General features: G+C 43.3%; 1 protein-coding gene across 15 annotated transcripts in view; it reads right to left on the bottom strand.

The window, feature by feature from the left end:
- The window catches only part of SUN1 (Sad1 and UNC84 domain containing 1), a 54,372-nt gene that overhangs the window by 19,550 nt on the left and 8,635 nt on the right, over positions 1-26,187 (bottom strand). For 3 of the 15 annotated variants that reach the window (XM_083153137.1, XM_083153136.1, XM_083153132.1), the window contains exons 1-8: positions 24,502-24,698; positions 18,450-18,546; positions 6,471-6,668; positions 4,674-4,864; positions 3,544-3,567; positions 3,249-3,464; positions 1,332-1,454; positions 610-693 (exon numbers count right to left, since the gene is read on the bottom strand). In XM_083153137.1, the coding sequence (XP_083009263.1) occupies positions 610-693; positions 1,332-1,454; positions 3,249-3,464; positions 3,544-3,567; positions 4,674-4,864; positions 6,471-6,668; positions 18,450-18,526 (913 nt within the window). In that variant the 5' untranslated portion in view covers positions 18,527-18,546; positions 24,502-24,698. Of the gene's footprint in view, positions 1-609; positions 694-1,331; positions 1,455-3,248; positions 3,465-3,543; positions 3,568-4,673; positions 4,865-6,470; positions 6,669-18,449; positions 18,547-24,501; positions 24,699-26,187 lie in introns of those variants that run through there. The other 12 variants (XM_083153144.1, XM_083153138.1, XM_083153147.1 and 9 more) reach the window with 10 other exon arrangements.

Raw genomic sequence — 26,187 nt, forward strand, 5'->3', positions numbered from 1 at the left:
GTACACAGTATACATGTAAAGTATTTTAAAATTGTACTTTGTGATGCTATATGCTAACGTAAAGAGTCTATTTTATAAAGGGACAAATTAAAATGGTGCTAAATTACTAGCCAATTAGCTCATTACTGCCATGTTACAGACTGTGTGGCAGAAGAATTAAGCCAGGTGAAGTGATAAAGTGGAAGGTGATAATACAGCAGCATTTATCACTTCAGACTAAAATTCATCGGCTAGTTTATTTGAAAAATTACAGGAGTTGGTTGGTCGGTACACTTTATTGCTATCCAGCACTTCGTAAATAAAGTGTATTCTTGCAACAATTTCTACAGACAGAAGGTTTTTTGAAAAACAGCCATTTCAGGATTACAGTAGGATGGTGGTTTGCAAGAGGTGGAGGCCGCCATATTGGAGGTGGAACAAATACACTAGAGACCAGTCGCATTGCTACAGCATAAAGATCCAAGTATTTCATGAACTCACGGACTATATTCTGGACAATTTATTCAGTCCATTATTTGAGGCTGATCTGTGCACATTACAAATTAATAGTAGGTTGAAAGGGGGGACGACGACGACAAAATAAATGACATTGCATGCGTCCATACTTACAAAGAGATTCTCCATTTGTACGGAGATACCCATCCACTGTTTGATAGTCTGTCACATTCATACTTCCACAGAAATTCGAGTGAGCTGGAACATACATACACACACGGGGAAAAAACATAATGAAGTGTCTAGGCCAGGATTTGCATAACTCCTAGGAGACCAAAATCTAGTCTGATTAAAATTTGTTTATGGCTTGCACTGTCACTGAACAGTTTGATTAACCCTTTCCTCCTATTATACATCCCTGGGAGATAGATTGCAAATGTTAGGTCATACCAGCAGATAGAAAAAAAATAATTTGATTGGGTGTAAATAATTCCAGTCACATACATTTACAGTACAGCGTCAGATCCCGATTGCTTGTTATAATTCATAACGCTGCAGACAGCGCAGTACAATCACGTGCTGGAACATTTCCAAGCAGACATGAGTTATTCGCTGTTTGATGCGCAAGTCCCTTCCCTTTCTGACCTGCAGACTGCTGCAGCAGAAATCGCACACAGCTCAAAAACCTGCTAAATCTAAAGAGCGGGACCATTGTCAGTGTCTTTCCAAGAGCCATTTGGTATTTGCAACGAATATAGACATCCTTAGCTGTAAATATGTGAGAAGTAAAAAAGGGACGTGACTGAGAATAGCCCAAACACCACAAAGCCAGGTGAGAGTCAGAAGAAATTCTATGCAGGGTCACCAGTACTGTGGTGGGGATAGGAGTTTGGTACCTTTCTGCTCATAACCAAGCTTCAGCATAATCAAATGAAAGAGTTTCATAAGCAGTGTTGTCAGGGTGGAGACAGCACTTTTGGCCACTAGCAGCGCCTTGTGTGTGTAGGAAGGAGTTTCTCCTAGCAAAAGAAATCACAGGATGGTCACATGTAGGAAGGGTTATACAGATCACGCATTATGGATATTAAATTGAAAGATATGCTCATCCACCTTGTGTTGTATGACAATGGCTCGAGCTTTCATTCATTCTATTATATATATATATATATCTATATTGATAGATAGAGATCCATAGATTTATCTATACACACACACACACACACACACACACCAGGCCCAGTAACCACAAGCTAAAACATAATGCTCCGTCAATAAGAATTCCCTGCCATGGTTAATGAGGCTATCTACAGTCTTCAAGATCTTCCATAATAAGAATGGATTTCAAAGAGCATTTATAGTGTTACCCTACTACCTGTATACTGGTACACCCTCACTTCTGTCCCAACCTCTTCTGAGCCAACTGTTCCCCTTTTTCCAAACTAAGCTTGTCTGAGCATGAGAAGGGCTCTCTCTTTTCTGGTTTGACTTCTGCACTTGTGGCTACACACACACAATGTCCAGAGCAGTGTGGTACCTTATAAAGCAATGATTAAAACACCTGAAATTTAAAGGGCTGCTTGCATGAAGTGATCCTCTTTGGTTTATCCATCAGAGGACATGTCCAAATGCGTATGTGTAAAAATTACTTCTGGTGATCAAGAACACACAAAACCCAAACAACGCCATAAAATAAAGGATGTATTTTGCATACAACCACTGAAAGATTATTTTAGCTAAAGCTTAAAAGCTGTCTTCGAGTGAGATTCTACTTTAAGAAAAAAAAAAAGAATTTAAAAACATCTCAAAGTGTTCCCTTGTTGCATACTCAAGGGAAGAATGAACGGAAGAGGCAAGTAAAATTAATGACAGACTGCTGACACAAGTCTAAAGCACTGTACACACGGTGAGATATTGGCTAATGGCCAATTCGGACTAAGTGATTTGGTCTACGTACTGATAGTCTATGATCTAGACAAAATTGCCTTGCCTGCACAGTCAATCTATGATAAGCAATCTATGCTAGACAATATTGACTAAAGAGGAGAAAAACTAGAAGATTTTGAATAACCTAGGAGATTTTGACTATCTAGTCAAAATCTCCCCGTGTGTACACCCCTTAACTATGGCAAGTATAGAAGTCTAAAGGGAGTATTCAATATGGGATTTTGACTGTCAGAACATCCCAACAGTTGGAATCCCAGGTCGTTTTCGTCTGGTCTGACAGTAGGAACTCAATTTTCGAAAAACTACTGTGAATTAAACAACCCACGCCTGTTTAAGATAAAACAGACCCGATTTAAAAAAAAAAAAAAAAGTCAGAGCTGACAGTATTGAATAGGCAAGTGCCAATATTTCCCATGTCGGGAAATATCGGCAAATATTTAACACCCCCTTATATGTGTTTAGGGAGGTCATTAATGGGGGTGGTATGGGATTCTGGCTGTCAGATGTCAGGAGGTCATTTGGCACCCATTAATGGAGCCACATCAATACATACAATGTATATCATTAGGCAGACCGTTCCATCCCATGGAGGGTTGTCAAATGACTCATATCGGCAAACAGTGTCTTATCTACGACACAGATTTACAGGTAGAGTCAAAAATTATCTGACTGCTTCCAATGTATCTCTACAGTTTTCTTTTCACAAGTCACAAACACAACAGGGAAACAGATTGACTGTGCTTTGCATGTGGTTTTTACCAAAAGGATGAATATTCAAAGAAGATGGTTTCTCATAACAGCACAGAGCAGACTAGTAACAATGCAATTAGCGCCATCAGGCGACAGAGCTGCAGGAGGAGAAATCTTACTTGACTTGTGCTTCTGGCTTCTATCGCGGGTGTATATTTTTGTAGTCGTGCTGTGTGTGCACTGGTCTGGAACGCGAGTCGCGGAGAGCGCTGTGAGGACATTACTCCTCTCGGACAGCATGCTACAGTCGTTGCAAGTGTAGCCATTTATTAAGGTCGTCTGCGTTTCTGCAGTGAGAACATCACCATTGGCCTGAATGATTGTAGTGTCCCCGGCTGGAAAAAAATAAGGACGTGGGATCAGGTTTTGCATTTCTTTGACAGAAGAATCCCAGAATGTGAGAATATACTCTACCTTTTGGGTCATCCTCATCAAGACCTATAGGAGATGAAAAGAAAGGAAAGAACGAAACTCAGCATTTATCATGGAAAACAGCACGAGGGAGTAGCGTACGAGTGTTATACAAAACACAAAATGATATTGTGGGAAAGTATGACAGGCATGCTGAACTGGTTGCCAAGTAACCACGGATTAACAGAAAGGAAACGTTGAAAACCACAGCTGCGCCAATTGCAGCAACATAATCAAACTGAATTGTTTCCTAGTCCTCCAACAAAATGCCTACTCTAAAGGGAAACATACTGTATCTTACAAAGGACAATTCTGCTGCCTCCTCAGTCACTTATCCTCCCATATGTTATATTCATTTGAATCAGATAACATAAGCTCTCGGTAAAAAAAACTATAACTTGCCACGTTCAAAATAGAACAGCTCACCGGCTTCCTATAAACTTAACACACATCAAGAGGATGTCTGGACAAATTAATGAAATACAATACCTCACTGTGGGGTAGACGTATGAAGCAGTGGATAAGGGAGGAGAAGTGAGCAAGAGGAGCCCCTGGCAACCAATCAGCTGCTCTTTATAATTATATATTATGTAAATTATAGATGTTACTTCAGTGCTGATTGGTTGCCATCCTCTGGCTCCCTTTTCCTCCCTTATCACTGCCTTATATGTCTACCCCAGAATAAGGCAAAGTAATTTACCTGTCTGCACAACCCATACAGAGACCAGTGTCATTTTGGACTCATTGAAACCACCTTTCTGTCAGCAGGAGGGTTATCCCAAGACACAAACTCTCACAATTTAAACCTATTTACAGACCGACAGCAGCATTATTGATTTAGAGTCCTCAGATTTGTTCTTTTGATGTGTGCTGTAGTGTTAATCACCAGAAAGTCTACATATTTCACACTACAAGAATACCACTATCCCCATGGCAGGTTTAAACTAGTCTCTGCTCCGGGTCAGGGGTTAGATTTGTTGCTCAAGGCTTCTCAAGCAATCTGGCAAAAACATCCTGCGTGCCTACACGGCTTGAGAGTGAAGTTCTACTTTTATTTCTGCAGGAAAATAGCTGCACCAAAATGTATGCGATTTTATTATTGTTCTCAGAAGTGGGCACCAACATCCTCTCACCCCATAAGTGCCCCACTTCTGTCTGCTCCCGTATTGACGACTCGTCCAACACGTTTGACAACATAGAGGCATCACTGGCATGAGTGCTGAAGCTGAGCTGGAAAGAGGCTTTGGAGTCGGCTTTCCTTGACGCAGAAATGCGGCTGTTGGATGATGACTGTCTGCTGCTGTTATGCTGCTGTCGGACAGACCTGGCACAAAACACATGGAGAAACTGAAATAACTGCCAAAAATACTGCATTACTTCTGTAGGTTGAAGTTTAAATAATTATTAGAACATTCAAATGACTTATGTGCTTACTGATCCTACAATCAAGGTCAAAAGTTAATAAACACTTATTTCAGCGTAAGTTACATTTTATGCATGTCTGAACGAAATAAAGAACAGCCCAAGCCAACACATTTAAGGGGGTATTCAATGTTGGGCTGGCCCGACAGCCGTGACCCTGTCCCGTTCTCAGTCTGCTGGACCGAGAATTTGCAGGCAGGATTCAATGTCCCGCCTGCTGCAGAAGGGGGCATGGCCGTAAGAAGCTTCCGAGAATTGGCGAGCTGTGGCCGGGAGATGGCTGCGGGAGAATGAATATCCCCCTATATCTTTTATAAATTTGGTTTAGGAAGAGAAAAAAAGAAAACCCATAGAGCAACTTTCTTGGTTGGGTTGCTATCATTAGCCTAAAATAAGCCATACACACTGGGCGGCTTTTAGGCCGAAATATAATATGTGACACTTTTTTTTTTTTATTGTTCCTATGTGCTAACAAACTAATGCACAAGATTTCACAGTAATCTGCAGAAAAGTAATTAGCGCAGCAGCCCACCATCCCCATCATAATCAATGGACACTATAGTCGACTCCTATGTAAGCCCTGTTTGTTTATGCCACCCTCAGCTGGAGTAAACAGCTTTATGCAGGTATATCCACAAGAGTGGGATTAGCAGCATGTGGGCAGGCTACAAAGTGGTCAGTGAGTCTTCTTTAGCCTATAAAAGGGGAGATATTGTTTCAATTTAAAAACAAATTGAAATGTCGGTACTTGTGTACTAGCACGGTGCCCATCGCATCGCAGACCATAAGGCATGCGATGGCACCCGATGTTATACATTTTAAATTGTATACCATCGAATTGTATGGTATTGTATCGCATATACAATGGCATGCGATTTAAAATTGTATAAGCACCCTAAAGGGTTTTCCCATGTTAAAAGTGGCCCCTATAACTTAATTAAACGTGTCGGGTGCTTACTATGTTAAAAGCATCCCCAAAGGCACCCCCAATATCAACGCCAACCCGAAGCGTGACGAGCCCGCGAGGGGCGGCGGTACGCGTCCTACGACCTTTTCATATCCCCACTATCCACGTCGGCGTGGAGTTGATTTTATATAGTGTGGCGAGCGCAGCGAGGGGACGCGGAATACATGTAATAAGTAATACGCGTGCGCTTCGGGCTCGGTGGCTCGCCACAGTATATAACATCAACTCCACGCCGACGTGGATAGTGGGGGTATGAAAAGGTCATAAGACGCGTACCGCTGCGCTCGCCACGCTTTGGGTTCACGTTCATAGTGGGGGTGCATTTAACATTGTAAGCCCCCATTAGGGTGCTTATACAATTAAACATCGTATAGGGGGCTTATACAATTTTAAATCACATCGGGTGTATGCCATGCGATTATATGTCATGTGACCAAATATCGTGGGCGCCGTGCTAGTACACAAGTACCGAAATATCATTATTAATACATAGGCCCCAACGTGATCTAGTGTTTATAGCTTTAAGACTTCCACAACTTGCCTGTTTAATGACCGGTCATGAGAAGTACTTCCAGAATAAGATACATTGGAGCTGATACTGTCATTGTGGAGGGCTTCAGAAAAGCCGGTTGGCGTGGTCGTTAAACGTAGACTGCGACGTGACATCCTAGGAGAATCAAAGACAGGTTCCAACTTATGTAAGGTCTCGAAGTCCAGTGCAGCCGAGGAATAACTGGAGCTACAATCGTGAAACACCAACAACGGTCACTCTAAAGGCTTCTATTTAGGACACAGAGGAAAAATATAACAGGAATAAAAACACCACAAAAAAAAAAAGAAAAACGTCACATACAAATTTACCAAATGCTTGCCAAATACTGAAGGATATATATATATATATATATATATATATATAAATATAAAAAGAAAGCGGCGATTCAGACCTGTTCACCAGGCTGCATATATTCATCACCTAGCGAGATGGTAAACACCGACCCAAAGTCTCTCCCCGCCAAGCCGAATCTGTACATCATAATGCGAGCAGATGCATTTGCATACACTCGCATGCGCCTAACCAGAAGAGAAATCATTGGATGGTCGCAGATGAGCGGCAGCGGCTGGCAATGATGCAAGTCTAAAGGCCCATACACACTGGGCGACTGAGCTGAAAGTCGCTCAAAACAGCAGGTTTGAGCGGCTTTCAGCTCAAAGCTGCCCAATGTGTATGGCCTGGTGATGAGCGGTGAACGCTGCTGCTCGCTCCCGCAACATCGCCGAGAAAGCCGTTCATCTGCTTGTTATAGCAGCAGATGAGCGGCTTTTAGGACGGCTTTGCATAGCGCTCCGCTATGCAACGCCATCTCCCCCCCCCCCCCTCCGTCGGTGCCGGGCAGGAGGAAAGCCGCTCATCGCTGTCCATACACGCTGGGCATAGTCACCCAGTGTGTATGGACCTTAAAGGCCCATTCACACTGGGTGGCTTTTCAGCGGAAAGCAGCTCAAATAGTAAAAGTGAGCTGCTTTCAGCTCAAAATCGCCCAGTGTGCATAGTGCACGATAATGGGGAAAATAGCTAGGCTGAAAAATGCTCAGTGCATACACTTTAGGGTCTTCCCCTTGTCCGGCCACTTCGCCGGGGGGCAGGATGCTATGGAAAGTAGTCCACTCACTCATCTGCTGGTAATAACAGCAGATGAGTGGGGCCAGCAGCAATCATAAGTGAGCGTGCCGCAGCACTCCCCGCTGCCATGTACACACTGGGTGGCTTTCATGCTGAAAGACGCTCAGACGAGAAAACTGAGCAGCTTTCACGTGAATTGCCCAGTGTGTACGGGGCTTAAAACTTGAAAGTTGATAAATCAGCTGCCATATTAGATCAGTAAAGAATACAAAATACACTTTCTACCTGTGTCTGAGTACATTATGCTTTCCATTTCTAATATCTACACAATATAATACACACATATAGAGCTTCACCACACTCGCTTAATGCATGTGGATGAAACATGACTAAATTATTCATACAAAGGAGATATTGATTGTACAGGAGGCTGCATTGTGCATCCATCGCCTTTTTACATTTGTTCCCAGCTGCTTCATCCCAAGCACACCCACCTGCCTCTGACCGTAAAGCAGAAGAACCAGTAGCACACATAAAAGACAAATAGGAACATAGAATTTAACGGCAGATAAGAAAAAACCTCTTGGCCCATCTAGTCTGCCCCTATGAAATACTGTCAGTACATCCAATGCTTCTAAGTGGGGAATTAAACTGTTTATCCTTTCAGGCCAGATCTCCAATCTGGGGCAATATTCAATTATTGTGCGAACAACAGTGTACCCTATTTTATCCCGCACATTTCCCACCAAATACCCCAGGTTTACACACATTGACTAAACTTAGTCCCCTTTCACACCGCACCTCAGACCAGGGTTATTGCCGTGTTGACCTGGGTAGAGGTGCTGTGTAAAGATTTTAACCTGGGTCAACCAACCCGGCAATTTGACCCAGGCTATAAGAAGGGTTAAACCTGGGTCGCCCTCTTGTTTAATGTGAAGGGGCCGGACCCGGGTCCGACCCAATTTAGCAATGTAAAAGGGGAATAATGGGTGCCCTGACAATAATGTAACTGGAGTGCCCATAAGCCAGACTTCCACACATTTCTGCTCCCCACCCGAGGAGGGTGCGAGCAGAAATAATGGACAACGGATCACCACAACAATTGTATAGCTCAGACGTGCACCCAAAAAACAACTGAATTCGCTAAGAAATGGGAATATTTGTCACTACATTTCCATCCCATCCCCAGTCATGGACTGCTCAGAAACTGGAACTTCATCTTCCCAGTAGGTCCCTCTTGTGCCTTGTACTAAACTGGGGAGCTGTGCTGCATCCGCACAGAGATTGATCAGCAGTAATAAGAAATAAAGCAGATTTGTACCTTTAATCCAAAAGTGTTATAGTCATATTGTATAGATATTACTATTCTGGGTCGGACTAACCAGGCTCACCGGTCACAAGTGACAAAATTGGATTTTATTAACTCTACATGTACACATCAATAACCAGTCCAGTAAACCACTGTGGGGAGAAGACCAAGGGGTTACATTTATTATAGTGAGAGTTTACAAAAGTGGAAGTATTTCCCATAGCAACCAATTGGATCCTGGATATAATTTCTCTACAATATTTTCAATCTGGTTGGTTGCGATGGGCACCTCCACTTTTATAAACCTGCACCACAGGTTAATCCAAATCATTTTCCTGAATATGATTACCAAGTACAAAGCTTGTTAATTTACAGAACTCTGACTACTACACTAAAATGCACAAGGGCATTCCAATGTTATATAAGGGGAGATGCCTTTTACGCTGCATTAACAGTGCGATTTGAGCTTTAGATTTTTACTATATAGTCAACATCAGAAGAAAAGTTAATACAAATGGCGCAGTGTGTATACAGTTTGCGGTGCCGATGGGCGCTCCCTCGGGATCAGCACTGCAAGAAAAAACTGTGCAGGCAAGCCAATTTTGGCTATATTGTATACAGTTTAATGTTCTAGACCACTGATCCTGAGGAAGTTGTAAGCCAACACACAAAACGCATTGAAAACATGTGACATTCTGGACCACCTTTCCACCACCAAGGCCATGCCTCCATTGTCATCTCCGTATACCAGGACATGCGAGTAATATTGTTAATTCACTGAATCTTTTAAGACCGATCCGACCTGGACATTGGGGAAACAACAACCCTGCTGGGCATTATACTAGAACTTATACTGATGGGGCCACAGATCCTTGCCCATTCTCAGCCCTAAGCCACTTACCAACAGGCTTGAACTTCTCATTGTGCCTTGACCACTTTACAACCCCCCAAACACCAGGGTGTGTATTACCCAATTTCCCCAAGGAGCTGTGCTCTCTACCCATAAGAGATTAACAATTGTTTTCTTTTAAAAAGGTGGACACAATGTTTTTAAGTGCGGATATATTTTTGTATAGAATAAAACATCTAAATTAAAGCAATTTATGAATATGATACACTGTTATTCAGTGTTACACAGCACTGTTCATCTACCCTTTCTGGGAATTTACCTACTGTAAACATTAGTAGCAAAGCATATTTAGTTCTGAAAACCCCTGAAGCAGAGGTTACTCAACAAGGCACCCTAAAAGTCCAGGTATGATATCTATACTTGTGCACAGATGTGTAGGTCAGCTGAGAGAGGAGTACCCCTTTCACACAGATGCTACGATCCAGTTATTGGGGGATTAACCCGGGTTATGGCTCAGTGTAAAAGAGTCCCTAATAAAATAAAATAGATGACCCAAGTTATGAGGCAGTGTAAACAGGTAACAACATCTGACCCATGTCCCGTTAACCTTCTGAGGAAACTGCCAGAGAGCAAGGCAGAGAAACGTGTCAAGGCATTTGTGGACAGATCATTGTACCTGCAGGGTTGGTTAAGAGGTGTTCCCCACCTGGAGCCTCAGGTGTACTTCACAGCACGAACCCCAAAACAGCAGGAGAAACCGCAGCACCTATCTCGGACTGCAACTTGTAAAACAGCGCTGAGAATCGGGAATTAACTCCCTGAGAGGTGCGGACGGACAGCTGATATCGGAGACTCGGTCTGAGAAGCGAGCACGCACACAGCCGTGCGCTTCATCACTACAGACGGTAACATCAACTCAAGCTCCCGACCGAGGTCTGGTAAGAGCCGGCAGTCTTTTCCTAAAAGCCACACTGTATTGTTACTGTGTCTCCGCAGATATATAGACATACCATCTATAACGTTTACTGTCTGCTGGAGTGTGCAGATTCGTATGCGCATCTTTATCGGTCTAAGGATTAACAATACTAGACACTGAGGTGTCTATGGACTGAGAATTAAATTTACATCTTAAAACTGCAACTGACCCTGAAGGGTCCTGTAATTAAAACATCCTGTGGATTACAAATACTATTTACACCTGGAGCAGGACTCTGTGTAATTGAAATTCTACATTAAATATTAGTGCCATTGGACTGAGTTCTTGTGGCCATATCCAATTTACACTCACCCTGCATGGTTACCATTGATCTGCCTAAATATTATGTTTTTTAATGTATATGTTTTAAAGTATGCAATTTTATGATTGTTGAATTTGTATTAATATATATGAATTAATTATTAAATATTGGTACCTATATTGCGCTCTCTTATTATCTTTTTTGGTAATTTAGAGTTGCCATGTCCCGTTAACACTGAATCTTGAGTATGTAATCTCCAAGCACCTAGATCAGGGGTGGCCAACCAGCCCTCGAGATCTACCAACAGTCCATGTTTTCCAGATCATCTAGCTGGTGCACAGCTGTAGTCAATACTAACGGCCACATTTTTCAAACCTGCTGCATTCATTCCTAATATAGATCCACAGGTTGCCTGGAAAACATGCACCGTTGGTAGATCTTGAGAACAGGTTTGGCCACCCCTGGCCTAGATCAATCCTACATTGAGAATAGGTTTCAAGCTGCTGTGACATGGCTTGAAACCCGTCAGTAATTCATCTACCCCTAATTACATTCTGAAGTTCTACCCAGCTCATCACTTCTGTCATTGAGGGGCTCTATCGACAAAAAAAAAGGCGGCACATGCCACATCTAAATGGACTGAATTTTTGCTGCCATCCAGCATCGATTCCACTAACCACCAACATAGAGTCCTGTGCCTATTTCTCATCAGCAGCAAAATACAAACCCCTAGTATTCTGACATCTAGTTGAAAAGAAGGTAAAAATAATTTTGCGACCTGTGCCTCTCCCACTTTTGAACTGCCCACCACCCTGTCACACAGCACATACTTGCATTCCTGTAATGCCGTTGCGGTTGTAGTTACATTCACGGTCATGTTCTTTTAGTCCAGTGATGGCTAACCTTGATACTCCAGCTGTTGTTGAACTACACTTCCCAGCATGCCCTGCATCAGTTTTACTATTTGGCCATGCGAAAACTGATGAAGGGCATGCTGGGATGTGTAGTTCAACAGCTGGAGTGTCAAGGTTAGCCATCATTGCTTTAGTGCCTCGGGCATGGCAGTAGCCTTTTGGGTATGATCTAGCAGTCGCTGCCATGGCCAACTGGTAGACTGATTGACCACAACACCTTTAAAGTCAAAAGAGATCAGGGGGGTATGTATCATCCAAGTGTAGGGAAGTAGACCAGCTGTGAATGTAACTATAGCAACAAATCAGCGTCTACCCATCACTTTGTAGAATGTAATTGTATACATTTGAAGATTGGTTGCTATAAGCAACTACTCCACTCAATACACTGTTATACATGTTATCTGTCAATAAGACAAACACTGCAAAAATAAAATCTCAACAAGAAGAATAAATATTGTACAGTGTACCCCCCCCCCCCCCCCCCCAGTCATTTACAGTTACTTCCAAGCATCTGTTTCTAGGGCTCTCAATATGAAGCACACGCAGACATCAGCTGCCAAATTCTTACTAGCAACTGCACCGATGTAACTGCAGGTGCGGCAAAACACATCTACAATGTCTCGGTGGGCGGTCAATAGGCCGACAACATATGATCGACCCAGGTTTTTTTTTGGGGGGGGGGGGCCATATCTTGTATATTCTGTTTGGTTATGTGACCATCACCGGAAAAAAGGTGTTCCCTCACTGCACTTCAGGCAAAGGAGCTTGCCCCGCTACTACAGTTTCTATTCCCAATAGATCGCACTGTGGATAGAAAAAATCAAGCAAATGTTGATAAAACATGCAAGATATCCAAATAACATAACTGCTTGGCCCCTATATACAGAGGAGAATGTCTCCTTCTTACACTTATACATTTAGTTTGTAACTTGAGAATAATAGAGAACCAGACAAAACAAGGAGGCTGTAGGTACAACCCCTCTACAAGGTGTGTACACACTGGGTGTTTTTTACCTGGTCCAGCAATTTTCCATAGCAGGAGTTTATGGAAAGTGGTTCACTCGACCTGTAATACAGCATCAGCACTCACCACATGACCATACACATTATGCAATCTTAAACTCAAAGTACTCAAAACAGGAAAAGGAAGCTACTTTGAGCTCAAAATCACCTAGTGTGTGTGTGGGCCTTACTTAGTTTTGGGTTAATTTCACTATATGAAACTAAACGACAGATTATTAGAATATTTTATTTGTATGGCGCCACCACGTGCCTGTAGCACTATCCAGGGAGAATTACAATTGGGAGTATTTCAAATGGTTTTTCCTTGCGATAGGCCCAAGAAGGCGCCCAACATACTGCAGCAATTGTTGCTCCACTCTGGGCACCAATAGCAGGGAAAGACACATTTCAGTATGAAGGCACCTGAGATGGCAAGCTGAAATGTGATAAAAGTTGGCCGTGTCATTGCCCTTACACCACTTCTCATGTCACTACTATTAGTTTAGGCTTGTCCAGCAGCTTTACAACCCTACACATAGTCTGTAGGGAAATAACTTACACAAACCTTATATCCTGCCTGTACATGCAGGAATGCCCAGGAAAATGCTGATATTCTAAAGCAGCCCTGGCCAACCTGTGGCTCTCAGGCTGTTGTGAATCTACACATTCCTGCATGACTTGCAAAAGTTATAGCATTCCCTAATAGCAAAACTGTAGCAAGGCATGCTGCGACTTGTAGTTTCACAACTGCTCTATAGTGTTGTGATTCAAGAAAGTTTGGGAAGCACCGATTTAGTATATAGGCACTCTTTTCTGGTCCAGCCTTTCCCAGGAACTGCACGTCTTCTTCCTGCACCAACACACTAATCCATACGGATTCCTTATGCTGTCATGCCTTCAGGAGACGCCTTCATTCTTACACACGTCACCTTACAATCCACAGCACACTACACTTCCTAGACAACACAGACATTATATGCTCCCACACAGCGGCACCAAATACAACTCCTCCAGACACCAGGCCGATTATACCACTTTTACACCAGAATACCGGATAGGACCCGGGAAATCGAACACGGGAAATTGCCAGGGCATGCCCTGCCTCAGACCCCATTTACACTGCACTTCAATCCGGGTTATTCCCGGGTAAGGCCCTTTCACACTGAAAACGGATCAGCCCTGTCTTTCCTTGCTGGTGTCATTAAAAATGGACCTTTGGGCTGTTTGAGATGAGGTCACAAGAAAGGGAAAAGGGAGGGGGTGGGTTCTGCTCCCAGCGTTGCAGCAAAAATGGCAGACGGAGTAGCTGTGTTGCAGTTGCAGACATGATGGTGCAGATCAGGTTTGGGGTCAGCCAAAGTGGAACACACTGCGTGACAGCCAGTGTGTGCTGCAGCAGATGAGGCTGTAAACACAGTGTGGAGTGTGCTTGCAGCACAGAGCGTGGTAACGCTGCTGCTGCGCTGCTACATGCGCCCTGTGCGGGTCTCCAGCAGATTACATCATCTGCCAGAGCTGCAGAAGCACCAATCAGCTCTTTGCGCCCCTCTACCCACCAAATAACCCGGATAATGGCCATTTACACTACCCTGAGCCCCGGATAAGCCCTGTGTCCGACCCTGAACATTTGCCGGGTCAGATTCCCGGGGAACAGTACCCGTGTTATTTTTTTTAAGCCCATTTACACTATGCCCTGCCCCGGACTGGAGCGGCAATATCCCGGGTCCAAACTCTGGTGTAAAAGGGGTATTAGACTGCTACATGTCACTTAAGGGATATGGTTATTGGGTCAACATGCAGGAAGGTCGACCTGGGTAAGGTCAACAGGGTCATTAGGTCGACATGGTTGTTGTTTTTTGTCAAAACGTGCCGACAGGCGGTATTTCATGCCCTACCATCCACTAGGGCATGGTGGGAGAATAAAATAGTGTGCCGAGCGAAGCACCGCGAGTGCAACGATCCATGCGGTGCTACATTTTAGTGTTTATGTTGACTGTTTTGACATTCCGGTCCTTACCCAATGTCGTCCTTACCCATGTCGACCTTCCTGCATTTCCACAACTAGTACAAAGACTGCAAGCCAAATGTGCCCCCACCAGCTCCTGCAATCTGGTCCACTGCAGTTTGAATGTCACAGTGGCTCTTCCAACTGTAGTGGACTATACCCCTTTCACACCAGCCTAAATTCCTGGGTTGGGTCCGGGAACTAGCGCTGGTGTGAAAGGTTCCAGGGACAAATTCCCGTGTAAATTTGCTGGAATTTCAACCCTGCTAGGTAGCAGAGTTGTTCACAGATCCTTTTTGGACTACTGGCTGGTGTGAAAGGTACAAGGACATTGGCAATCACAGAGCATACAGGAAGACACTGTGCAAGCCCTGTGGAACAACAGTCCCCAGCAGTGCTATTTCCCCCCTAAAATCCTACAAATGTCTGCAAAGGCCCTCCCTCCCTCTCCCTAATTACCTCACCTTTGTGGGCCTAAAAAAGGCCATTTTCAATGATATTCTCATAGAAATGCAGGGTCAGCGTGAAAGGTGCCGACCTGGGTTGTTCCTGCTTCAAAAGCATGTGTGAATGGGTCCCAAACCGGGAATGTCCCTGGAATTTAATTCCCGGGTTGGTCTCTGCATTTCTGGTGTGAAAGGGGCAGTAGTGAGGGTTACAAGAAACTTACTAATGAAGGCAAAAGGTGACAGCTCTGATTGTGATGGAAGTGACAGACAGAACAACCCTACAGTAAAACAAACCTGTACTACAAATACACAATGATCAGGGAAAAGACAATCTTGTTCACATTCACCAACTCTTCCTACAGATCATGTTCTAACAAGTTTTAAAACTAGAGCAAGTAAAGTCTAATGATCTTACACCTGGTCATTACCAGGGGGGGGGGGGGGGGCACCCAATAATGTAGCTAGTCACTCTTTATAAACTGCATGGTTACACAGAAATGCATGGTCCCTGCTCTGTGGAACAGCATCCCCATCTATCGTACATGACACCCACAGCTGCCTGCTACAGTGGGGCCAACTGCAGCCACATACATTTCATGCCAGCAGTTTGGACAGATGTGAAAAATGCTAATCCTAATGAAGCTACTGTAGATAATGCTATTGGAAACATGATGTGAATAGCAAGTTTAAAAGGCTTGTTAGGACCGAATATTATAAAATTGGTATTCCGATGTTGGGATACTGACCGTAGGGATCCCGAATGCCGGACCGCCATACCACACCCATATATATAGGCATGGGAGAGTGGGAGGGGGGAGAGGGCTATACACACATATATACTGTCCTTTCCATTAACATGGCATAATTCCATTAATAAGGACTAGCAGTACTATAAAGCTATTGATCATTACATTATGAATATTAAGTAGTAGTCCATCACTTTATAAACCCAGCACTTGCACCTCAGCTCCAGAGGTGCAAGTGAACAGGCGTTTGAGTGTCGAAACCAGGACCTTAGACTCACGAATACCCCTTTCAGACATACTCCAAAATCCCAGGTTTTTGCACATGAATGTGCACCATCCCAGGACTTTAGTATGTCTGAAAGGGTCAACCTGGGTGTTAAAAATCAAGTCTCTGACCCTTCTTTTTACCTGGGTTGAGGGTCCGGGATTTAAAACCCGGGTTGACCCTTTCAGACATAAGGAAAACCCAGGTTTTTCAGCAAATTACCAGGTAGATCTGCTTCACCCGGTAATTTGCTGCTTTAAGTGTGAAAGGGTGCAGACTGCAACCGGGAAAATTACCCAGTCAAAATCACAGGTAATTCCCGGGTAGTATGTCTAAAAGGGGTAAGAGGGTAAACCTGTCTAAACTCTATGGAGGCATGTGCACCTAATGGTGGCAACAATTGACAAAATAATTAAATCTGCCCCAACGAGCTGAAACTGACTTTTAAATTTATCACTAATAACTGTCCCGTTCAGTCACATAATATTAACTGAGAATCATCATCACTGGTACAAAGCTTCTGAATGTACATTTGTAGCAGAACCTCAAAATCTTGGTACAACTTGAATAGATCTATATAGATGCATATATAGATACACAACACATACACAGCTGCTGAGCATTATAGTGGCTCAGCTTCTAACACCTGGGGTTCCAGAAACCATGCAGCTCCTGTGTAAGCAGTGACCTCATCACCTTCCAATGTAATGTGGCCTGGTGCCCATTGTGATTGGGCTTTTAACTACTACAAGATAAACGTGGGAGTCCTGCAGAGTAAACATATCTGTCCAGTGTTTATGTCTATGTTCAGTCACTGGGTGGGGTTGCAGGGAGAGAAAAAAAAAAAGTCCAAAATATTAAACATCTGACTCATCAGCTGCGGAGACACTGGATCTAGTAATACTGTACTTCTGCCAGTTTACAAGCACTAACCATGCAGGAAGTGGCAGCAGGAAACCTGTTATACTGTAGAAACATTTAGGGACAAATAGGACATTAAAGCTTTGGAACCGTAGATTAAGAAAACCAGACGGGTTACATTAATAAAGTTAATGTGGTAGGTTGAACTTTATAAACAATATGAAGCCGTATTATGCCACAATAGTCAGAGCATATCAGCAATGGATAGTTCATTTGCAGGTGGACATGAAATTAGATGTACTGTAGAACTTGTGATTAAACAGCAATCCCAAGACGTCACTCCTGCCACTCACCATAATGAGCGAAATCAGTTTATGTAACAATCCAGTACATCCCACCCCACTGAGCCCAGAGGGCGGGGGCTAATCTCCTCTGTGGGTACCACGTTAGGTTCTACTTTCCAGGAAACAAGAGTGTAGTACATATTGAGGTCTGCCGCGTACGTGTAATGTTCTTGCAGTACCTGATGCCTGTTATTTCAGCAGTTCTCTGTATAATTGCCACATTGCATAGGCTTTATATGGGACATCATGACTTCTTGAATTAGCACCTTGGAGTCAACAATTTTTTCAATTACCATGTGCACGAGACACACACGTATTTCACAGGATTCATAAATGTTATTATCAAAACCACACTGTACAGCAGGAGTAGGCAAAATATCGAATTCATTTAAAAACCAAAAGGACCCCTGTAAGCAGTCACATCTGCCCTGTTTATGTAGAACTGTAATCACTTCAGACAGTGCAAAATGCACGCAACAGCACACTCACAACGGAGGCTTAAAGCAGGCCTGTTATACAGGTTCCAAAGCAACACCTCACTGAATTCAGCAGCTGACCGGCGAGGACTCTCTCAGTCTTGACTTAAGGGAAATGTAGTTCTTACCTTTATTGGAAGCTGTAAATTCTGTGTCATTGTATTAATTTGCACATACACAGTTTACCCATCTGCCAAGCACTCTATAGAAAGCACAATTTCCCGTCAGCTTGGTAGTGATAACTGGAGCACGTATGCCATTATGTTGTGTGTTTCAGCCTGTCTTTAGTGCCTGATTTCTATCTTTTCTAGCACATAAACAATTATAGCCCAGCTTATGTGCATTGTCTGGACAGCTAATCCCAGCCGCCCTCTAAGCATAGAATAACAGATGTTACTAAGAGTTTAAGATCATAGGCTTGAGAGAAACGCAGATCTCACCTTAGAGCATATGTGTACCCAGTGTTTTCTGGTAGGCATTGGGGAGGAGCATAGGTATGAAGATGGGAATAATCCATTCTCAGGGATTCAGATCATACTGCAGAAAGTGAAAGTGCAACGGGGAAAAAAACACATCATAGTATTAAGTTATGTAAATACAAACCGTCAGAGAAAACGCCAAGACGCATGCAGATATGGTAAAAGCTGCAGTGCTTGCTCCAAGTAGGCCATGCCTTTCACTCCTAGGGGAAAGGACGTCACACAGAGTAGCAATCACAACAGACTTCTCATAGCCCTCATACAACATATTCCATCTACTTTCTGGCTAATCACAGAGACACGGGAGGACAAAACATAAAACACTGTACTGACTGGAAAAGCGCAAGAATAAAACCTTTCCAGGAGCTGCAAAAACAGTGTACAATACAAAACAGAAATGTTGCTTTGACATCTATCCAAACAGTCAGAGTAAAAAAAAAAAAAAAGACACACCCAAACTAATACGCACACTGAGTCACAGGATTGTCTCCTAGATCGCTTCCAAAAAGAGACCAAAGATGAAAAAAAAGACCACAGAGCCCCCAAAATATTAATAAGGACAACAGGGTCCCATTCTGTGATGTCCAGTATCATGTTAACAAGTCAGACATTTATATCCAACACATGATGCTCATTTGCTGCGTGCTAATATTTCATTCACACATTCTGAATAGCAGTAGTATATAGAGTGCATGAAGCATGGGTAAATCATTCAGCCACATTTACCAGCCTTGTCCAATGATCCTTTACACACTAGTGTATACTGCGAAATATAATCCATCTATCATTTCCTTACTAGAACACTTTCACCTGGCAAATACAGCCGTGCAAACCAACACCAAATGAATGTCACATTATCAACTACTTCAGATGCATGTAACAGCAGTTTGGATTTCCCATCCTCCTATAGGCTTAGAAAAAAATAAAAACCGCAGGAGGCAAGGGTGCTGGCGGGAACATGATCGTCCAACGAGTGCGTTTCTTCCAGCATCCGTGCCTACTGTGGGTCCTGACTGTGCATCACAACAGTGCCTGGACACTTCGCACCATGCCTCACACAGTGTGTCGGTTTTAGAGGTAGTAACTTATTATTTCTTTCTCAAAACAGGTTCCAAAGTTATGTTATAAAATGAAAGGGGGAGGGGGGGGTTTGAAGAGTCTCTTGAGTCTTCCATTAGGTCTGTTCACATACACCACATATTTTGTAACCCTGTAAAAGGTCACAAGGGTAATTATTTTTTATGTTTAACTGGCAAAACATGTTCTAGCACGCAAGTGCATCCAATGGACATAGGCCCTTATTCTGATTCACTCAATGGTTCACTTCTCCAATCAACAAATCCATGTGCACTGCAGGGGGGGGTGGGGGGGGGGCAGATGTAACATGTGCAGAGAGAGTTAGATTTGGGGGAGTTATTTTGTTTCTGTGCAGGGTAAATACTGTCTGCTTTATTTTTACACTGCAATATAGATCTCACTTTGGAGTAAAATCCCACTTAAATCTAATTCTCTCTGCACGTTACATTTGCGCCCCCCCCCCCCCCCCCTCAGTGCACATGGTTTTGTCCATTCGAGATGGAATTTGCCTTTGCGAGTGAACCAGAATAAGGGCCATACTGTACTGCTGTGCTTTGGATGGGAAGCTCTTGTCTGGATACTGGCTAGGCGCACCAATAATGCACAAACATGAAAAGTCCTTTCCTTCTGCCATATACAGTCATTAGGTTGACACATATTAGCTTAACTTGGCTTAGGTCGACACATGAAATAGGTTGACGTGGCTAAGGTCAACAGGGTTGAAAGGGTGACAAAAGCATTAGGCCAACAATGGCCAGATAGACAGAGAAAGTGAAAAACTTTTACTGAGCCGACAGGCGGTATATATCATGCCCTGCCATCCTCTGGGTGTGGAGGGAGAATAGAATACGGAGCGTAGCGAGGCACCGTGCCCCAAGCATGGAGTGAGCAACAGTGCACTCTGACAGTGTCAAATGTCGACATTCGGGACAAAAAAAAAAATGGAAAAACCTCATGTCGATCTAATGCTTACGTCTCCCTTCCAACCCTGTTGATCTAAGCCACCTCAACAGGGGCACATGCTGCCCCTCTCTCACTGTAACAGCCTCTTACTTTCAATGGAATAACAGCAGCCCTTTCAAAGCATTTGGAGTGATCACTACCAATACATCCAGCATGCAGTTACATAACATTCCGATGAGTTCCAACACATAGGGGGTGCTAAAATGATTTATCGCACCTATCTACAGTGACCAGGAATTATTTGCATTTGAGGAAACAGCCCTGTGCATTCTTACACCTAAATGCACATGATCAGCGGCTTTCAGCAGCTTCTCCTGAGCGAAGTGCTGGTCGTGGGGCAATTAAGGCACACCCAACTCAAAGTCCTACTTTATACAAATGTCTGCTCCCGCCTGTTCGGGGAGAGTGGTGGGGGCTTTAGTGCTAGCATAAAACCGCAAATTGTGAACTGCAGACCAAAACAACTGAATTATCTCCTGACCACTTTACACAGTACAAACAACTGAAGTCATCCCACAGGTTATTAGAACTAAAATGATGCTCAAAGGAGTATTTGTGACAAAAGATGTAATAATTTTAAAAATAATTGGGTGATCCTGAAAAACAGGACTAGGTAGTGATGGATTATTCTACCAGAACCATTTGTTCTTGGACCTAGTGCCCCACATAATGATGAGACAAGCAGTTCTTTTGGCAGGTTCTCTAAAGCAGTATACACTAGGCTGGGTGGTCAGGATCCCAATAGTCAGTACACAGACCCAAAATCCCAACTCTACAGACAGTCAGGATCCCAACCGATTGGGGCTATTTTCCCTCATGGGGTTCCACAACCCCCATATAGAGAGAATAGAACCTGTGGCAAGGGCAGGAAACCTCCAAGCCCACAAGCAGCTTTTTTTTTTTTTTTTTTTTTTTGTGCTTACCCAGTCAGTACCAGCAGCTGGGATCCAATGTCTGTATACTCACTGTTGGGATACTGATCGTTGGCCAGTCATACCACATTAGACAGGAATTTCTTCAATTTGGTTTTTAAGTACACCCACGTCTCCCTTTCTGGGCGGTATTCAATGCCTTCCGCGATGTACAGCGATGATGGTGAGGAAAAGCCATAAAAACCCCTCGCTGTATTCAATGTACAGCCCAAATCCTCACTGTGAGAGGACGGCGAGGATCCCCTTAAACAGCGAGGGCCCTGCTGTTTTAATGGCCACACTCACAGTTTCCGCCTCAACTCAGGGAAAAAGCGAGGTGGAAACTGCAAATGAAGGGGAGTGCGTTGACTACACCAACGGCAAGTTATCGGCACTTCTCGCCATGGCATGAAGTCAGGTTTAGTAAAAAAGCTAGGCACCAGTGCTGTTACTATGTATAGAGGGATTTCCTGAATACGAATCCTGTAAGATAATAACACTGTTATCACAAGTCCCATGCTGCAGTGTGAGACATATTCCTAAAACTGATAAAAGTCAAAGTCTATATGAAGCTACAGTTAGTTTTTACAGCCCATCATGTTAGTTTGGAACATGCTTTTTTTTCAGGTGACAATGTTAGGCTGTTTGTTTGTTTTTAATCCTAGCACAGCAGAATTTTAGGACTACAGCTAACCATAAAATACTGCCAAAAAAGTAAATGAAAAAAATAAAACATACAACATCACAAGGGTTCTGGTGATGCTATTGGTGTTGGGCAGCAACAGAGCAAGGACAATTTTTTTCATTGTTTTAATACAAGGGTGTGGGAATTATGTTACATTAAAGTGCAAGTAGCTTCGGATCATTATTTCTATCCTTCCTTTAGGTATAATGGTCAGAGACTATATTAAGCAGACAGGCGATAGAAGGAAACCCAGAGAGAGTTGTGTTAAACAGTCATATTTGATCTTCATTTTGGTGACTGTATCCCTTTCCAATATAGGGGGACTTCCATGTTGTACAATGGACACAACGTGCCACTCTGGAAACATGACTTGTGATGTCAGCAATACCATAAATGGCCGATATGTGCAGCCGGACATCACATCCCCCCAAAGTACTACCTATCAAACAGAATCACCTCAACATGTTGCTATGGTTCATTTTTCCAGACACCAAGCTGGTGCACATGGCTGTACTATTCATGACTAAAAGTAACATTGTAAAAAAGGTGTGGTACATGAAATCCTGCTGACACATTATATAGTCTCCCGATAGTCTGGAAAACCTGAGGTGTCAGGGGTCCTGAGCTTCAGTTAGTAAACACATTATCGTACAATATTACTACCAAGGCAGCATGGCCAGGTATTACTGTAGCCACAGGTTGCCCACCATTCTGAGTATAAGAACTATATGGCAAGTTCAATGGGGCAAAGCTAGTCTAAAAACCGGGTGATTACATGCCAATATTTCCCATCTCCAGTATTATAAAGCTGGACTCATGGTGGCAAGTTCTCAAATACATAACTTATATCGATGTCTCACTTTGTCTTGTTAGCTGTATATTCAAGAAACTGCTTCATGTTCTGGAACAGAGCATCTAATGAATGAGTGTAATTATCAGCTACTAAAACAGGGTACTCAAGTGACATTCACCAGTTACTATTAATAAAACCAGGCGCAGAGGAACACATGCATAAATATATATATATATAGTAACTGTATTTTTAGCTACAGGACATTAGATCCTTTCCAATAACAAAGCAATAACCAGCAGTACAACAGGACCAATTAGCCAGTGCTACACATTCACCTACACGTTGTCTAATACACCGCAGCCTGCCCTGTGTCTGTGGCTACATAGAGCTGTACACTTTCTCATCATAGCCAGTCCATCACAAACAACTGCTGGAAACTATCTGTCTCTATGTTGAATTGAACACATCCTGGCTGTCAAGGGCATGGACATTCAATGTTTCCATGGCTGTAGGAGTACGTGGGGCACCGCAGATCCCCAACAGCACTAAAAAGCACAAGCAACATGTCGTCTTTAAAGCTGAAGTCGATGGAAAGAACAACAATTTGGCAGCCGTGTTGGCAAGCAGGGAAAGGGTTAATTAGTGCAGCAGGCTTACACAATTAGGACAGGCGACCTAGTGTCAAAATCCACTCAGGAGGAGGTGGAGAGTAAAAGGAATTGCTCACAGCAGGGAATCAATGGACACTAAGGAAATCTCTGTTTTGTGCCTGTGACTTGCAGCAGCCACCACACTGACATCTGCTTGTGTACAGAGCAGCTTCATGGCACATGTTGCCTTACAGTGACAACTGTGCCAGCCACACAAGGACCTCTTTATCCAGACAGCAGAAGATGCAACTGTATTTTCTGGCCACAGCTGCCGAGCTTGGTTTAACCCTTGTGCACAGAAGTGTCGGAGTCAATGAACACGCTTGTGCAGTTGGGTGTGTACATAAGCAGGTGTGCTTGGGTAACCCCAGAAAGCGATAGAAGTTTCCTTTGATTTAAGATTACAGGGATTTAGGTTTGCGCATTAAAATAGCTGCACCTATGTTTAATACGGTTACCTGTGTGAACATATGATTTGGAACAAAAGAGATACAAAATTCACAAAGAAACATAAAAACAACTTGGATTAGTCACAATCAAATACTACATTACTACAAGCAAACACTAAATAGAAGAACACATACTGACAGAAACATTAAAGGCTTCATGTCCCACGTAAATGAATAATGCTTCTCAAGTAATTCAGCTTGGAGAGTACGACACACACACACACACACACACCTGTCACAAGTTAGGACTGCTGTTACTTTAAGCAGAAACTGCATTTGCTACTTGTGGACATTGCTCAGGCCTCTTGTCTGGAAAAAAACGAACAGCACTGGAGCTTTTAAATATATAAGGCTTTGCAGAACGTAGCAGAACCAGCATAGCAACAATGACAGACCATTCAACTATTTATAACTTGCTAGGATCAAGCTGGAAAAAGCACATCAAGCACAGCGCTGAACTGAGAGCAGGAAACAGGCAGGCAAACCTAGAATTCCAAGTTCCCGAAGCCACAGTGTCTCATATCCCTGGGACGGAGGAGCTGCTATATCCAATGTCCTCTCATTTCCAGCGGGGGGCTGTCTGCAAAAGGGGAAGTTTGCAAGTTGACAGGATTTGCTATTCCACACTGCTGCAAGATCCCAAAATGGCTTCCCTGCCTCAACAAAGCCTGAAGGATCAGCCTAGTGTGATACACCCCCTCCACAGCTTGGCCGTCTGTCTCAGCCGCACTTCAAACCTATTGGAGGACTGGGAGACAAGACAACCCACAGGATTAACCCCAAACATGCCCAGCACAACAGAGACGCACTCCTGTATGCATGAAGATCCTTTGACTCTTTATCACTTTGCCTGAGGAATTTATAACACTAGATTAGAGGCAGTAGAATGTTCTAGAAAGAATGTGAGATTTGTGTACTTCAAGTTAACTTTAGGAAAATAGATCAGTTAACTGCTACACTGCCCGTGTCAGATGATGGCGTGTTTAAGAGCAGCAGACATTGGAAAAGTCTAACACATGCTTTAAAAAAATATATATATATTTAACCATAGATAGAAAGAAAGGTGTAGAGGTGCGCTAGACTGTTTATATATTTAACCATACAGCTTTTTAACCATAAATACAATTTTCAACTTAGGAAATTTTTCAATTACAGAGGGAAATCAAACAAACAAACAAACAAAAAACACCTCATACCCAACCTGTTAGCAGTTATTGATCTGTTCCCAAAAAAAATCCTACAATTATCTTCTGTCCCAATGCTGCCTGTTTTAGGATAGATAGAACCCTGCTTAGTAAACATGTGGCTTGTGCGATTAATCTGCCCACAATCTCACGGCACGGGTCAGAGCAGCATTTCCTGACCTGGCAATTATAGCTCACAGAATTTCACAGTACTGTATACAAAAGCTTGTCCACAAGTGAACATCTGTCCAAGCCGGCACTAATCCTCTTCATACACACAGTGGAAGCCAAGTAGTTTGTGTATAAAGAAGATGTGGAGCCCATACACACGCACACGCTGAAGGAGCTATAGGAATTACCACTGAAATCCCCTGGCTGCTGCATAAAATGTGTTTCCCAGGCTGGTCTACGGTCGTTAGGTCAAAATGCATTGGGCCGACCACTGAAGGTCGACATGCCTAAGGTTGACAGAGCCAAAAGGTCAACAGACAAAAAGTTGACATGGGTTTTTTGCTTTTATTTTGAGCCGGCATGTGCCGACAGGCGGTATTTCATACTCTACCATCCACTACAGCATGGAGGGAGAACACAATAGTGTGCTGAGCGCAGCGAGTCACCGAGTCTGAAGCATGGCCAGCGCAGCCAGCCATGCGAGGGGACGTGGTACACTTTTTCTGTATCCATGTCGACTGTGCCGACATTCAGGACTGTCAACCATTCCAATGTCGACCTAATGATTGTGTCAACCTTAGCTATGTTGAACTTATTCCTTATTGACGTTCCTGGTGACGTTTAGTGGTGCAAGTCAACCACAATTTGGTTGACTCAATGACCTATACCCCCCAGGCTAAGGAACATCACATTACTACAGGAACATGTACAAAGCAAAGTGTTGTCTGACTGACGACCACCGCCCCCACAAAAGAAAACCATCCAGCATACTTCATAATTGATAATAGGGGTATGAATATTCCTTCACCATCTATT

This window comes from Crinia signifera, chromosome 7 (assembly GCF_055691185.1).
Source record: "Crinia signifera chromosome 7, ASM5569118v1, whole genome shotgun sequence".
Classification (NCBI taxonomy): domain Eukaryota; kingdom Metazoa; phylum Chordata; class Amphibia; order Anura; family Myobatrachidae; genus Crinia; species Crinia signifera.